The following is a 16,442-nucleotide window of genomic DNA, read 5'->3' on the forward strand; positions in this document are numbered from 1 at the left end:
CACTGCATGACGCCGTTTATGTGTGTGTTTGACTTGAACAGATACTTTGTTTTTGTTTTGTTTTGTTTTTGGGGTTGAATTTACAGTATAAAAAGGCTGTGCTCTTAGCTGGTGCCATTGGAATTATGGTCTTTCCCGAAAATCCTGCAAAGAAGCGGGTTCCCCTTCGGTCGGCCCGTTCGCAATCGCTCTCAGGGGAAGGGGGGATTGCAAATACAGCCATGGGGCACATTGATTAAACAAACAAATAAATAAAAGGAGAAAATCAAAAGATAAAAATTAAAGTTAAATAAAAAATATTACTTTCTTATTTTTTAAACCTAATATTGTTTTAAGTAGCCTATTGTTGAACTTCTGTCTTTAAAATGAAAAACAACGGCTTATTTTCACATAATGTAGGCCTAATAGGTGTCCTGCATGGTTAAAAAGTTGACTCACAAAAAATATAACAACAAAACCATTCCTCAAGAAATATATAGGCCTACTTAAATTTATAGAAAAAATCACTGATTCCAGATAAAACACCTGTTTGGTGAGAAGTTGTGTTTATAGACTAAATTCACACCCAGCTGTCAATCATCACGTTACACCCCACTGCCAATAACTAACTAAAACCAAACTTATTGGAAATAATGAGCAATTGAACAAGTCAACGTGATAAGAACTATTGGGTCCCATTCCATTACACGGAGAGGGAGGGGTTTTTTTTACCCATACTGCATCCAGCCACCAGGGGGCGATCGAAACTATTGGACTTTTCAGGACGAGTGCGGCTCACTATAATATCTGATCCGTTCAAAGGGAGATGTAAACATTTAAATTCTATGCAAGAGAATACTTAAATAAGACGCTCATTGTTTTATTGGTGTATAAAGGCTCATTGTTTTGCTGTTTGTTATGTTTGTGAATTCCCATTTCTCTTGATATATTATTTATGCTACTACCATAAAAGTGCCATTGATATGAATGAGAATGCTAACGGGTCTTTAATGTGTTTATTCAAAAATTAATTATTGTGATAAGTGTATAATCCCAAACATTTTTGTACTAAGATAAAAAGACTTTAAAATGCAAAACCACAATAAATCCATATGATATATGTAATATTTTTTTTCTTCAACTCTTCAATTGATCACAAACCCATGTCTCTTTATTGTGTAAGCTTGACACATTTCTCCTCACGCGGGAAAATTTTACTAATGAGCTTTTCATATTGTCTGTGTTGTTCTCAGCTGTTTGTGGGACATACTGTATCTATAGCATAATGCTAACGTTAGCACTGCACGTCTGTTTTTGAATACAGTACAGTCTTCTGATTGTTTCGTAAAGGATAAAGCTTTTGAAATAAGCAGTTGTGATAATCGATATTTATATCGCGCTAAATAAGTAATAACGTTAAGTAAGTAGCAGTTTTAATGTGAGCACGAGGAGGTATCGTAAAAGAATACTAAAATATATATATTTTTTTTTGTGATATTCTGAACAGAGTAACGTTAATTCGTATGATATAAAAACCCACTAAGCAACAGTACTGGTGATAAATGTTTGAGTTTCGAAGAAATGAACCGAGAAGTCAGAACGGCTTCGGTGCGTTGGGTGACGTATGTCAGGATGGCCGAGCGGTCTAAGGCGCCAGACTCAAGGTTCAAACCTTCCTGTGAAGCGGGATTTCTGGTCTCCGAATGGAGGCGTGGGTTCGAATCCCACTTCTGACAATACTTTTCTATTTAATTAAAAAAATTATAGAATGTTTGTCCCAATAAATCTATTATTATTTTACCCTAGGTCGAAATTTTAAATCTTAAACATATATACAACTTAAACAAAATATGAATTCAATTAATATTAAATAATATTAATTATTGCATGTTTAAAACTAGCCTATGACAACGACTTAAACATAAACCATTTCAATATTTACACATTGAATACATTTTGTGAAAAGGACATATCATATACCAGTCTTTCAAAAAATGATGACTGCAATTGATGGCAACCAAATTGTAAAGTTTTATAAAAAGTTAGTGTGCTTGTTTGCCAAGGAGACAACAGTGTCAGGTCAGCATTTGCAAGTCTGCCATTTTATTTAAAAATGTCATTAATTTCCACAGAATGGATTTAAATGCAATACATAATTTGAGATGTAGTGGAAATGTTCTTGAATTTTACAAAATTGTAGAACTATTGAGTGTGAAATGTGTTATTTTCTAAAAGTCCACAGGACCCAAAGTGCCCATATTTTAAAAACATCCAATAGTAGAATGAAATTTGACTAAATTATCAACTCAAGGGGTGTTGTGTGAGAACATTTTGTATCTTGTCAGGGTAGTAGAATAAATGTGCACAGATGAATTTGAATGTCAAATGTAAGCAATCACATTTTCTGACAATTAATCCTGATCCTGTGTAACCAATAAAAATACGAACATAGCAGAGGTTGGCAGGTCTCTGTGTAATGTGTATTACTTAATGGAAATATCATTTAAAACATCAACAGCACAGATTATAAATATGAAAAGCACAATTACATATATGACAATATACATATATGAATTACAAATATGAAATTTACACAATTACATATGTCAGTAGTCTATCAAGTAGGCCTAACTGAACAGTTTAACTCTGAATACCTGAACGTTTGCATGCAGCTTTAAAACGCAGCAAAGGACATTTAGATTTCATAAAGTGATGTCTTCCTGGAGTTTCTTTCGTTTCTGGAGTCTGGCACATTTGGGACACGATTCATCACGGAAACATGAGATGTGGAAACAGGCTCTGCAATCTAAAAAAAAAATCCAAGATACAAGGCATCTGTCATTTTATGAAATGCAGGAAGGGCCTTATCAGCATATACTAATGAGTTCTCTTCTTACTCTGACTGCTAAAGCCCTACTAACCCAAGGTGGACAGAAACATTGTTATTTTAAAATATTTGGAAATGCTTTTAGTATGTTGATGTCTGACCTTGGCAGCGGGTGCAGGTGTTTCTCTGAAAAGGGAAAAGCACTTCCTTCCCATGACAGAACTCACAGATAAACCCTTTGGCCTGACACAGCTGAAGATTGTAAGAGAGATGGTGACTGTTGATTATATATTTATACAATAAAGTAATAGCACATAACAGTAAGTGCGTAATGATCTTCTTTGTAAAACATATTTTCTGTATAGTGTTGACAGATATATTGATCTGTTAGACGAGGGGTTTTCAAACTGGGCGGGGTCCTCCAGAAATTTCTAAGGGGTCCCCAGAAAATTTCAGAGAATAAAAAGACAAAACAAAAAATGGATAAAGTCTACTGAATATTCTAACTGTTTCTAAGGGGTGTGTCATCTAAACATCTAAACATTGTGTTTCATGTTTCTCTCCTTTCTTGCAGTATACATTCCAGAATTGTATATGTTTGCTTTGTATCTTAAGTGAGTTTTTCTCACTATAGTCCCCTTTATCTTGCTCACTGGGGTTGTAAGGCAGTTTTCTTAACGCAGTACGTAAGCTGCTTACATACATTTATTGTGAAAGTTGCTTATACAAATGATTTTTAATTGAAAATGTTCTTCTTTAGGTTCATACAGCCAACATCAATAGCCAATTTAAGTTGGGAAACAATAGTCCCTTTTCACATTTCCGGGTTTCTCAGAGTGGAAGTCATCATAGTTGGGTTAAATCTTATAGCGGTGAGTGCAAAAGTAATAAAATACAAAGTATTAGTGTTATAAATGTACATATATTTAAAAAAAAAATGAAAATACAAAAAACGTTGCAGGATTTACGATATTGATGACCGTTAAAACACATCATCACAGCCTGTATTTTATTACTTTTGCATCAAATTACAAAAAACAAGTTACCGCTGCTGTGAGGGTGTTTAGTAATAGCGTCTATGGGAGTGATGGTAAATATTAACATATTTCTCTCTTTTGACTGCCGTTATCAATCTCACTCCATTTTTTCCCTCTTTTTGAAAGTTGTGAAATCACTATTGTGGCGTTTTTCTTTTGCTATTTGAGCAAATGGGCACACAAACAAATATTTTATGTATTCTCTCATTCACCGCAATAATATTTAACCCAACTATGATGACTTCCGCTCTGAGAAACCCGGAAATGTGAAAAGGGTCTATATGTTGTATTTATAATGTCACACTTACTATTTATCTGACAGTTTAAATGTTTTTTCTTACATAAAAATAGATGTATTTTAGGAAGGGGGTCCCTCATAAAGGTTCATCATATTTGGGGGTCCTTTGCATCATAAAGTTTGAAAACCCCTGTGTTAGACCACAACTGTGATCATACAATCCCTCATGCACGAACAAATTTACATTAATTGACTTTGTAGGCGTCTAAATAAAAGCTGGACAAACCTGGCAAAGATCTATGTGAGCAACTGCAGACTGCAGCAAGGCTTTTGCAATGGTACAGATCTGACCCTTTTTTACCCTGATGAAATCATCCATGGAAAAGAGGTGGAGTTCTTGCATCAGGTGAGCAGGAAGTTGTTCAAACTCTTCAAGGACTCTGGTTAGAGAAACAGGTGTCAAAAAAGAAAGACCTATGCACCACATTGCCAGCTTTTTTTTAAAGAAACATCATATCCTGATTGTCTTAAGGCACTGTTAAGAATGTCCATTATGCATTCTCTGTACCGAAACAAGTCAGAAACAAGAGAGCTAGAGAAGAGACAAATCACCCAGCTGAAAGTCTGCAAGTACTCAGAAGCTTTTTGATGGATATCAGTTGCTCCTGTAGTTCCTGTAAAGCAAATGAGAGCACCTGATTGACCTGATATTAAGACATACAGATACTCTACAAAAACAGGATAGGATGAAACACTCACTCTGAAACGCTGTAGCTCTTTGGCCTGGCTGTACAGGTTTTTGGCCACGCTTGCAAGTTTGAAAAGTGGTTGCTGCCATATAGAGTCCAGTAACTGTCTAGAAAAATGGCAGACCGGATACCGTGCAAAATCCCAGTTATTCAGAACCCGACCTGGAATCACTGATTCCAAACCACCGTGGCAGCCATCACAAAAGTATCTACCCAAATAGTCACAATACCGTAATTTCTTCATATACCCTTGGGAGAGAGGAATATTCAAGGTTTAATGTCATTTAGGACTAAAAGCTTTTGATCACATTATTTATATTAAGAGCATGCTTCATTACTCACTGGGCTCGATTTCAGTACCACAACCTGCACACAGGAAGTACTGGGAAGAGATGACGTCACTTCGTCTGAAAACATATTTATATGAACACCTTTGTGAAAAAGCACTTAATTGTATTGAATGTGCACTTGTAGTCTACGTCTTATTAAGTTGCAGATAATACAATGATAGTGAAAGGCCACTTAAGTGTTCTTAAATAGAGTACACGTTCATGACTGTTTCTTAACACACTTAAGGACACTTTTTTAAAAAGGTGTACGTTGTAATAATTTAAATAACTACATCACATGTAAAGTACTTAATTTTATTTTAACTGTATAGTGTGTTATTCAGTATTACATATATTTTAAATGTACTAAATTGCAATTTCATCCTGTGTAATCCTCATATGTGTATTTACAAATGTATTTAAATGCATGACACAAGTTTCAATAGAAATTACATCAAATGTTAGTTTACCATAAATGCCTTTATATTTCAAAGACAAAAGAAGTAAATATGAAACTACATAGATGAACTTGAATATTTGTTGCAGTTAAAGGGTTAGTTCAGCCAAAAATGGCTCATCCTCAAGTTGTCCCAAACCTGTATCAACTCAAAATAAGATATTTTGAAGAATGACTATGCATACTATAGTATTTTTTTCCATACTATGGAAGTCAATGGGGCTCATCGAATGTTTTGTTACCGATATTCTTCCAAATATCTTCTTTTTTCTTCTTCTAATTTTGGGTGAACTATCCCTTTAAGTGTCTGAAAACATTACATTCAGTTTGCACTTAATTATATTCTTTTAAATATATTATTTCTGTAATAAGTACTCTTTTTAAAGTAAAACCATCAAGCTTGCATGCATGTATAAACTCTGTTAATGTAGATGTAGTGGCCTTGCTCACCTGTGTGTTGGCTGGACAAAGAAGATGATTTGAAATCTGGGTGGAGCCCAGGTTAATGTTCCTCTCATTCTGGTCTTCTGCATGATCTCGTCAGTCAGACTAATCCTGTCCTCTACCAAGGCGACCTGCGGAAAAGACAGTTAGAGGTGATAAATTAACCCCGTTGAAAAATATATGTCCTTAAAAATGTTTTATGTGGCAGAGAAAGAGAGAGAGTGTGTGTGTGTGTGTGTGTGTGTGGACTGGTAATCCCTACGTTATGGGGACAAAATGTCCCCACAAAGATGGCTATATCCAAAATCCTCATCCTTGTGGGGACATTTGCTGGTCCTCATGAGGAAAACATCTTATAAATCAGACTAAGTGATGTTTTTTGAAAATGTAAAAATGCAGAATGTCTCCTGTGATGGGTAGGTTTAGGGGCAGGGGCAGTGTAGGGGGATAGAATATACGGTATGTACGGTATAAAAACCATTACGCCTATGGAAAGTCCCCATAAAACATGAAAACCCAACATGAGTGTGTGTGTGTGTGTGTGTGTGTGTGTGTGTGTGTGTGTGTGTGTGTGTGTGTGTGCGTGCGTGCGTGCGTGCGTGCGTGCGTGCGTGCGTGCGTGTGTGGGCATGTTTTCGTGAAATATCAGGACACAAATGTGTATAATGACATGGGTATGACATAGGTATTACAAAAAGAGGGTGAAATATGAGGACGTTCCCCATGTCCTCACTTTTCAAAATGCTTATAAATCATACAGAACAAGTTTTTTTTCACAGAAAGTAAACTGCACAGTCTCCTGTGAGGGCTAAGTTTAGGGGCAGGGGCAGTGTAAGGGGATAGAAAATACGGTTTGTACAGTATAAAAACCATTACGCCTATGGAATGTCCTCACATTTCACAAAAACAAACGTGTGTGTGTGTGTGTGTGTGTGTGTGTTTCTGTGGCTGCACCTGTGTGTTCTCACTGCGCTAATGTGTGTTTATGCATAACCGTTCTCACTTCCTGCAGAGCAGAGTTGAGGTTGACAGGGTTTTGCAGTAGCTCAGAGGGGAACCACTGCTTCCTGAACTCTGACACCAAATGGTGGGCTAAATCTTCAGCAGAGCACCGCATTCTGTAGCTCTGGAGACAACTGCAAATAAAACAATTTTGTCTGGAAATTATGCCTAAAAAATATACACATGATTACATGAACTTGCAGAATTCAGTGCATACCTCTGAAATGAAGCCAGTGAGTAACTATTTGAAGACAGCTGGGAGGCGCTGTCATCTGGAAGAGAAACAAATACACAATAATATTCTTCTTTAAATTTGCTTCAGAATATAAATCGTGTTTCTTTTTAAACTAGTGAACAATCTGCATGGTGGGGTGACATGGTTTTGCGTTATGACTATATAGAAACAATTTATTGTGTAACGGATGTAGGCCAGTAAGAGGTGTGAGTGTAAACCTCACTCCCCTGCGCTGGAGACCACAGTTCGAAATCCACTCGGAGCGGGTCAAGTAGGACTGGTTACATTTAGTGTTGTGACCTGAATGGGAGTGAGGTTTAGGGGAGTGAGTGGAACAGCGGTGTGTGTAAACCTCACTCCACTGGCCTCAAGATGCGCATTAGCTGCTGCAGTCTTTAACGTACTTGTTAACGCGCCTGCCTCTCACGCCTGAGACTCCGGTTTTAATCTGGCTCGGAGCGGGTCAAGTAGGACCGGTTACATTTAGTGTCATGACCTGCATGGGAGTGAGGTTTAGGGGGTGAGTGTAACAGCTGTGCGTGTAAACCTCACTCCACTGGCCTCAATAGGCGCATTAGCTGCTACGGTCTTTAGTGTCCTTGTTGGCATGCCTGCCTCCCACGCCGGAGACCCCGGTTTGAATCTCACCCTAAACAGAGCAAGACCGGTTACATATGGTACCATTGACCTGGATGGGAGTGAGGTGTAGGGGTTGAGTGTAATAGACTTAGGTCAGTAGGAGTGTGTAAACCTCACTCCACGGGCCTCAAGAGGGACACTAGCAACTGACGCTAGCTGCTGTGGTCTTTAACGTCCTTGTTAGCATGCCCATCTCCCATGCTGGAGACCCTGGTTCGTATCCCGCTCTGAGCGGGTCGAGTAGGACCAGTTACATTGTGTGCTGTTGACTCGGATGGGAGTAATGTGTAGGGGGGTGAGTGTAATGGACGTAGGTCAATAAGAGACCCGGTTTGAATCCTGTCCATGCAGAGCAGGTCAAGTAGGACATTTTGATTAATGTTCATTTCTTCATATACTATTTCATAAACTGAGTTTTGCTATAATGATCAGCTGATTGTACTTTATCAATACATTATACAAAAAAATTAACATGTGGACATGAAATATTGATTTGAGAATATATTATTTTACGATTTTACCTTTATATTATCTTAAAGCATCCACTAAGAATTTTTTTTTTTTTTTTTACAATAATCAGCCTAACAGAGCAACAGCATTACAGTAACATTAATAGTTTTATGTTAAAAGGCTATTACATTGAAGTCTTCTGGGGTAATTTCCACTACGGTCAATAAAGTGAAGTGAATACTTATTTCAGCTAAATAGTCTGCAGAAGTCAATACTGTACTGATGATCTGCTGTTTTAAAGAGACCAGGTCAGCATTATCTGATCTTTGTCAGGACATCACATGCGAATGACACAGGAACTTTGTTGCAACACAATCCGATCTTACCCTCAAACCCGCTGTCAAACGAATAGATTGAGTCTGTTTTTGAGGTATCGTGTGTTTCACATCTGTCTTGATGAGGATGTGTGTTTTTTAACTGCTGCAGACACACGGCCCATTTCACAGCCTCCAGAACTTCCAGCACCATATCCACAACTACAAAATGAGCATTTTCCTGTAGACAAACAACAATAAATTACATACTTTTCCCAAATTAAAGAGATCTCAAACAGAAGAAGGCTTTCCCAGATTGACACCAAAGAGAGCTCTGCAGATGCAAATCCTCTGGAAGTTTTTGAATGACATATTGTATTGTTATCTGGTCTTTGTCATTGTTGTGTCTCATGTCATTTTAATGTAAGATATTTTATTTAGTAACAATAAGTAAATTAACAGTAAAAAAAAAAAAAAGTCACTTTTACAGCATATACCTGGTCCAAACTGTAGAGGTCTTCAGTGGCGTTTACATCAACACATGATCCACATTTATTAGTTTGGTCTGAGCTCCTCTGACCAGATGCTGGTGGGATGTCAACGCAGGCTCTTATTTTAGCCTTTGACTGGAAACCCTCATGCAACTGTCCAGAAAACAAAGACTGCCTGTGAAGCTGAGTGTCCTGAGAGACATGAGAAATGCCTCTGCCATGATTACCGGCGAGGAATTGTGTCTGTCCTGAAGAGCCCTTGGGTGATTCACAGGGATCAAGGTTTGTCTCTGAGCGACTGAATCTATGTGCACTTGAATAGTTGGATTTCAGCGTTGGAGAGATGGATAGTTCGCATATTGGAGGTGTCAAAGACAGATCAGACTGTTTTTCTGTTTCTGTGTTATGTCTCTTTCGGGATATGACAGGGCTGCTCCGGGGTAGATGGTACTGTTTCTCAAGGTCGTGCAGGTCTGGTTCCCATTCACTAAACTTCAGTCCACTCTCATCAATATCACCATCCTCAGCGCTGTCAGAGTGATTCTCATTTAAATCAGAATTCACTAACCAGTTAACAAAGTGCAGCTCTCTGACGATACTGCTGCTACCAGCATTTGCCTGGAGGAAGAGAGAGGACAGGACAGCATCAGGAATACAGGGAAAATAAATAGTTTTGATTAAATGGCTTAGTTTTATTTATTTTTGAACATTATTCTGTCTAAGTAGAGTGCTGCAGAAATTATGTCTCGCTTATAAAATAGTTCAAGCAAAAGTTTAAATTCTGTCATCATTTACACACCCTCGTGTTGTTCCCAAACTATATTAGATATATTCTGAAGAATATTTTAACTGTTTTTGTCCATACAGTGAAAATCAGTGGGGTCTGAAACAACACTGGATCCCATTGTAGGCCTACTTTCATTGTATGAACAGAGGTAGTAATTGTAGCAATCTGTTTTCCTCAGAAGAAAGAAAGTCATACAGCTTTGGAATGACTTGAGGGTCAGTAAATGACAGTCATTAACATTTTTGGCTGAACTATCCCTTTAAGATTCAAAACTCCACCAGTTTGACTGTAAACTGCATTGGAGCATTACCCGTGTTTCTCAATGCTTCTGCCGAGTCTTATACGCGTCTTTGATTTTGTGATATGCGATCTTGCAAAGAGATAAAAACCAGTAAAACTCACCATATTTTGTTCGCGAAAATAGGAGAAAAGTTGTTGCTTTCGTTTATGATATGATCTGATTCGTCTCAAGCTGTTTCACTTCCTCTGTCTGTAAATACACGCCAGTACTTAGAGAAGCAGAATGTTGTCTAACTTGTTTGATTATTAGATGATTAATCTAATGGGGGAAAATTATAACCTGATTGTTTAAATGCTCTTAATGTGTTTTGTGATTAATGTTTTGCTTGTTTGTTTTTTAAATACAATTTCCTATAAGCGTTCTTGTAAAGTCAGTCACTGTAAGCCCTACATGAAGTTAGCCATATTGTATATTTTTAACCTTACAAATAAATTATAATGAATTAAATGTTTTTTTGGAGTTCACTATACAGACTCACTTGTACAAACACTTTTTAGAATGGTGTTCTTTTTAACCTATTTATTTATATGACGAGTACCATTTATGACGAATCTGAAACATCTAAAAATTATTTTTGATATTGTGTGTGCTGCATAATACAATTATATTATAATAGTGCATATTGTAATATAACACTCTCATTTTCATACGTCCACTAATTATTATTATTTTTTCTATTATGATTTATAGGCCTATTTAGAAAAAATATAGCCTATGTGTATTCCTGAGGGTAAATAGAGAGCATACAATTTGTTGTGTATTTGATACTATTTCCCTGTGTATACAAACAATGAATTCCCAAAAGTTTAGGGAAAAATTGCATTTTTATAAATATTTTATAAGTATCTCCATCTAGTAAACTTTTCTACTAACGCGCCATCGCTATTTGCTGTGCCTGTGAACGTGCAGCAGATGGCGCTGTAGTAAAGGCCAGTAAACACGTTATTGGCTCGAGCTCAGATCCACGAACAAACTGCGCAGACGCGTTGTGGACAGTCAGATAGCGCACTAGGAGGAAATTCACCCACTGCTGTTGAGACCCAGCACATTTTCTTTAGGATATAGCGATCGCAGAGCCCTTCGACGAGCTTTTTTTCCCGACGGGGCGAATATGGCGACGCTGGGACCGGAGCCCCGTCCTCATTCCCAACTGGCTTCTGCCGCATTACAGACGAACCTGAGCGGACTGGGCTCCAATACGAACCTGCCTCTCAGCCGGGGCTTGGAGAGAGCTCTGGAGGATGCGGCGAACTCTGGATTTATGAACCTCAGCTCAAGAAAACTGAAAGAATTCCCTCGGACAGCAACAAATTACGACCTAACGGATACGGTTGAAGCAGGTAAAGTGAAGTGATGCTTAATTTGTGTTTAGCACGCTGTGCGCGCGCCTGCTCAGTCAGACGCTCTTAGAGTAGTTTCAAACGGGAATGTTGCATTCAAACGGGAAATGTGTTTTGTCGCATTTTGACCCATTATGTTCTGGCTGTTTTAAACTTTAACTATACACATATTACTCAACAGAAAGCAGATGGAACGTCTCCGTCAGCAGGCATATAGCCTAAAATGTTACAGAGTATGTTGTCGCGCACAGGACAGTGTCCGGGCCGGGATGAAGATGTGTGTCCAGAATGCGTTACAAACGCCCAGCAAATAGCTTTGAGGATGCGTGGGAAGAAAGTAGAGGATGTTGTTATTGTCTGGACTGGACTGTCCATATTAGATTTCCTATGTGACAGCTTGCCCACATACTGAGTACTATGGAAATCCCCTCAGACTTATGACTGGAGATTTCATTTCCATGTTTGGAGATCAGTGCCCATGAAATGAAAATGAATGCATTTGTGGGTTATGTTTTGAAACCAGAACTCTGAAGACTGATGATCAGCAGGGATTAGTTATGTTTTTTACTCTTTATTGTATGGCGTAAATAATTAACTTGCACGAGTGTGAGGAAACACTTGAGCTAACTATGAAAATGTCCTGAATTTAAAAAAGAATACTTTGATGCTTTTATGTCTACTACTGCTTGTTATGATGATGACTTGAGTCATGCATCTCCGCGAGGCATATGACGTCAGCTGTGATAGACTCACTCGGTGAGTCGAATCTTTTGATTCTCTTAAGCAAAATGATTCACTCAGGTCATTCTGTGTACGGTAGATCACTTTGTTTCTTTATGTGGTGAATGTGGGGAATCTTTCACTTAACTGAATTGTAGAAGTCTGCATGAAATCAAAATCTTTTCCTATTCCTTGGAAAAACTTGAAATATGTGGTTACCACTAGTCATAAACGGATGCGGGAAAAGCCAAGATGACAGTTGGGAATGTTCACTGAGCGGGAGATCTGCTTCCGTTCCCCGTGAATTCCTCCGCACTCCCCTCAGCTCGGAGGCAGGAGAGTAGCTAAAATAGGAAACAGGAAAGGGCAGACCGTGGAAACGGCAAATTCCTAGCATTCTTAGAGGATCTTCTTAAGTACTTATGCAGGAAATTATACATTCAGTCCGTTATGATGTGTGGAATGTAAGAAGCTATCATTGTGTCACAGCTCACAAAGATGAAGTAATCATTCATTACCATTAGTGAAGATAAGTTAGCACCAGATATATTTACTCTCACTGCATCCTTAGGCTGTAGATATTTCAGATATGTTTCAAAGGTCGCCAAGATTTGTGACCTCGGTAGGAGTGTTGGTTATGACTCTTTCAGGTGTTCTGTGTTCAGCTGGTTTCAGCTCCAATTTCTCCCTGTAGCTCTGGATTCCTCAGAAGTTGTGTTTTTCTTTTTTACTGATTCAAGATATTTCAAGCTGGGACATGTTGTCCTCCTCACAAACATACTCTCTCTCTCTCTACCATTTTACAGTGAGAAAGTCTCACAGAGTTTCACGGGGTGTGTTAGGTATTTTCCACTGCTAATAAAAAAAAACCTGTGTGTAGATTTTATATATATTTGTGGCCTTGAGCTCTGGCTTTTAGGGAAGAAGATGCCTGTTGTTGTTTGTTTTGATTAGAGTCATCATTTCAAGGAGTTTTCTATAAATTCCAACCCAACTGAAAGTGAAAGCACACAATTTAATAGCCCTGCCTGTTGCACAGTAGTGTATTTAAATCTTTAAAAACACTAATGCTTTAATAACATTGTTATATGCAATATTAATTCAAACTCAAAATGAATCATACTGTACATTTTGTTATTGATACCTAAATTTGTAGCATTAAAAAATCGGGATTAGTAAGATATTTTCAAAGAAATTCGACAGTAAATACATTTATAGTGTTGCAAAAATTTTCAAATATGCTTTTATGTGTATTTTGTATTCATCAAGGAATCCAAAAAAGAGGCCTAATTATATTACATTAATGCGTAAAATGCCTTTACTGTTACTTCTCTCAGAAATATGTCAGAATTATTGTGCTTCTATTCTGTGCTCCATCTCTTTTGTGCTTGTTCATTGAAGTCTGTGAAGTTTATCATGATGCTTGTCATAATATGCGAAATGGAAATGCTTGTGGGACTTTCTAACATTAACTGATAAGGATATAGCCTAACCATAAAATGTAAGCTACCGCTGAGGAAAACACTTGTCACAGGTAGGGATGCACCGATTGTTCGGCCGAAAATAGCAAAAATGGAACTTTCGGTGTTCGTGAATAAGTGAAAAGACTGAATACATTTTACAGAACAATGAGGTTTTTGATGACGCGATCAAATATAGCAACCAGCGCGTGTGAGAGAGGCGCGCACGCATCTAAATGCAGCAATGCAGCACGTCGGAATTGTGGAAGCATTAAGCCTTGTTAATACTTTCGTCTGGCTCTGCAGCGCGAGCCTCCGCTGACTTCGCGCGCGCCTCATCCGCTTGGCACTCTGCGATGACGTAATTTTTGCCGCGCACACCCGATCGCGCTCTTGCGGACGCATCGAGTATAAACAAGACTTAAAGAAGGCTTTAAAGTGTCCGAGAAAGTCGCAGAAATGGCCGTTTTCAGACACTTTTCTGCTGAATTGTCTAAGCACCCTCAAATGCAAGCAAGAGCACCCTCAGTTGATACTGTAATAATATATTGGCAAATGCTCCTGTGCATATTTGTGTCTGTAGAACGTCAAATGTATCCATTTACAACGTGTTTCTGCAACGGTGACATAGTTGTTGATCTCTTGAACACAATGGCCAATATGTTTTAAGTTAGTCAGACTCCACTCACTGCTCAAACCACCAGAGTTTTTATTCAGTGCTGAGTTATACAGGCTTGAAAAACCTCTCATGAACAAACAAACAAAATTTGATTATGATTTGATTATGATACCTGTTGGCATAATAGGCCAAAGATGAGAAGATGGCCAAATTAAAAAAAATTTATTTAACTTTTTTTTTCTGTGCCATCTGTTATTTTCCAAATGTGTTTTGTCCATAGAAATTGGTTATTCACTATTGTAAAGCTAGTGACTATTGGTTTCCCGGGCACAGAGCACGACTAATCGATAATCAAATTCATTGTCAATAATAATCGATATTAACGATAAGTTGTTGCAGCTCTAAATCTTCCACAATCATGCTGTTTTTTCTGTATTGTTTTTAATTAATAAATGCGGCCTCCTTTCAAAAACATCAAAAAATCGTACCAACCCCGAAGTTTTGAATGAGTAAATTTAAATGTCGATAATTTCTCCATTAATGCTGATAAAATATAAATAAAATGTATTATCGGCTTATCAGTATCGGCCAGAGTTTTAATATTGGTACATCCCTAGTGAAAATGCCAAAAGTGTGACTGAGTTAACCAGCTGAACCATGCAGTGGGATCTATTGTTCAGTTCCACTGATAGCAAGAAGCCACAGAGAACATGCATCAGAGGTTAAAGTTGCCCCTATTATGCTATTTTAAAGTTTCCTAATTTAGTTTAGGAGGTCACCTACAACAGGTTTACATGCATCAAAGGTCGAAAAAACACTTTCATTTTCTCATTAAAAAAATCGCATATCACCACATTGTTCAATGATTCTCAAACGAGTCGTTGGATGAATCAGTCTCTCTAAATCCCACCTTATGTGAGCCTGCTCTGCTCTGATTGGCCAGATGGCCCAGTCTGTTACGATTGGTCAACTGCTTGTCGAAAGCTAATGTCCATTACCATAACTGAACTTCAGCGCCAGGCTTCTTAAAGCTCAGCAATTGTACACACTTTAAAGACAGTAACGAGGCGTCAATTTTATCATATCAATCCGAGTATGATGATGAAACATTGGAAGAACTTATTCAACCCGAACCTCCATTGCAAGGACGACTTGAGTACGTTTCTCAGTGATGCGCCACTCAGTTTGAGTTGTTGAGATGTTGCAACTGTCATTCCTCACCATCAGCATTAACAAGTGCATGTCCATCAACAAACTGCACATGCGGGAACTGTATCAATAACGGTGCATACATTAGCCGAGCGCTAACGTGAATGACTGATGTAACATTAAAGTTTGCAAAACAAATCTTGCTCCATTCTTTATCTTTACTCAAAGACAAAGTAGTAAGAACGACAGACAATCTGCATTAATAGACACAGTTTTAGGTAGTAGTGGCCCACAGCTGCTTAGCAGAAGTGTTTTAGTAAGACAGTAATAACATGAGTTAGCCGAAAATGTACACAATATAAAACACAAAACCACATATTTTGAACAGTAGAAAATATATACATCAATAATAGGGATGCACCGAAATGAAAATTCTTAGCCGAAGCTGAAGCTGAAGCCGAATAATAATAAAACGTTTGGCCAGCGGCCGAAGCTGAATAACGAACGCGGTTTTTCAATTTTCTTTCCATTTATTTTGCCAAGTTTTTCACCTTTGCATAAATTAGCTTTTTTACTATTTTGTCTTGTTTTTAAAATACATTACACAACTACAATTTAAAAATATTTATTTAACGCTGAACATTTTTAGCATTCCAGCAGACATTATACAAACAAAGCACAATGTAACTTTTAATATATATATATACATATTTTTTTTTTTTGTTGGCCATCTTATCTTATCTTTGGCCTATTATGCCTACAGGTATCATAATCAAATCATAATCAAATTCTGTTTGTTTGTTCATGAGAGGTTTTGCAAGCCTATATAACTCAGCACTGAATAAAAACTCTGGCGGTTTGAGCAGTGAGTGGAG

General features: G+C 37.8%; 2 protein-coding genes across 9 annotated transcripts in view; one reads left to right on the top strand and one right to left on the bottom strand.

The window, feature by feature from the left end:
• Positions 1-2,054: 2,054 nt before the first annotated feature.
• rubcnl (rubicon like autophagy enhancer) lies at positions 2,055-10,510 on the bottom strand. Its single transcript, XM_079821234.1, has 12 exons — positions 10,381-10,510; positions 9,198-9,809; positions 8,773-8,941; positions 7,280-7,334; positions 7,064-7,196; positions 6,067-6,191; positions 5,173-5,237; positions 4,841-5,079; positions 4,694-4,755; positions 4,368-4,521; positions 2,968-3,058; positions 2,055-2,785 (listed from the first exon to the last, which is right to left on the bottom strand). The coding sequence occupies exons 1-12, from the start codon at positions 10,381-10,383 to the stop codon at positions 2,682-2,684; spliced, it is 1,812 nt and encodes a 603-aa protein (XP_079677360.1). The 5' UTR covers positions 10,384-10,510; the 3' UTR covers positions 2,055-2,681.
• Positions 10,511-11,256: 746 nt separating this feature from the next.
• lrch1 (leucine-rich repeats and calponin homology (CH) domain containing 1) overlaps positions 11,257-16,442 on the top strand; it is a 54,133-nt gene continuing 48,947 nt past the window's right edge. For all 8 annotated transcript variants that reach the window (XM_079821241.1, XM_079821239.1, XM_079821242.1 and 5 more), the window contains exon 1: positions 11,257-11,619. In XM_079821241.1, the coding sequence (XP_079677367.1) occupies positions 11,391-11,619 (229 nt within the window). In that variant the 5' untranslated portion in view covers positions 11,257-11,390. The remainder of the gene's footprint in view (positions 11,620-16,442) is intronic.

Source organism: Gobio gobio, assembly GCF_949357685.1.
Source record: "Gobio gobio genome assembly, chromosome: 7".
In the NCBI taxonomy this organism is placed as follows: Eukaryota; Metazoa; Chordata; class Actinopteri; order Cypriniformes; family Gobionidae; genus Gobio; species Gobio gobio.

Excerpts from the sequence above, each read along its gene's own strand:
- rubcnl (XM_079821234.1), bottom strand. Across the intron at positions 5,238-6,066 it reads TTTGTCCAGCCAACACACAG|ACGAAGTGACGTCATCTCTT; the intron begins GTGAGCAAGGCC and ends ATATGTTTTCAG. Across the intron at positions 4,756-4,840 it reads AAGAGCTACAGCGTTTCAGA|GAACTACAGGAGCAACTGAT; the intron begins GTGAGTGTTTCA and ends TTTGCTTTACAG.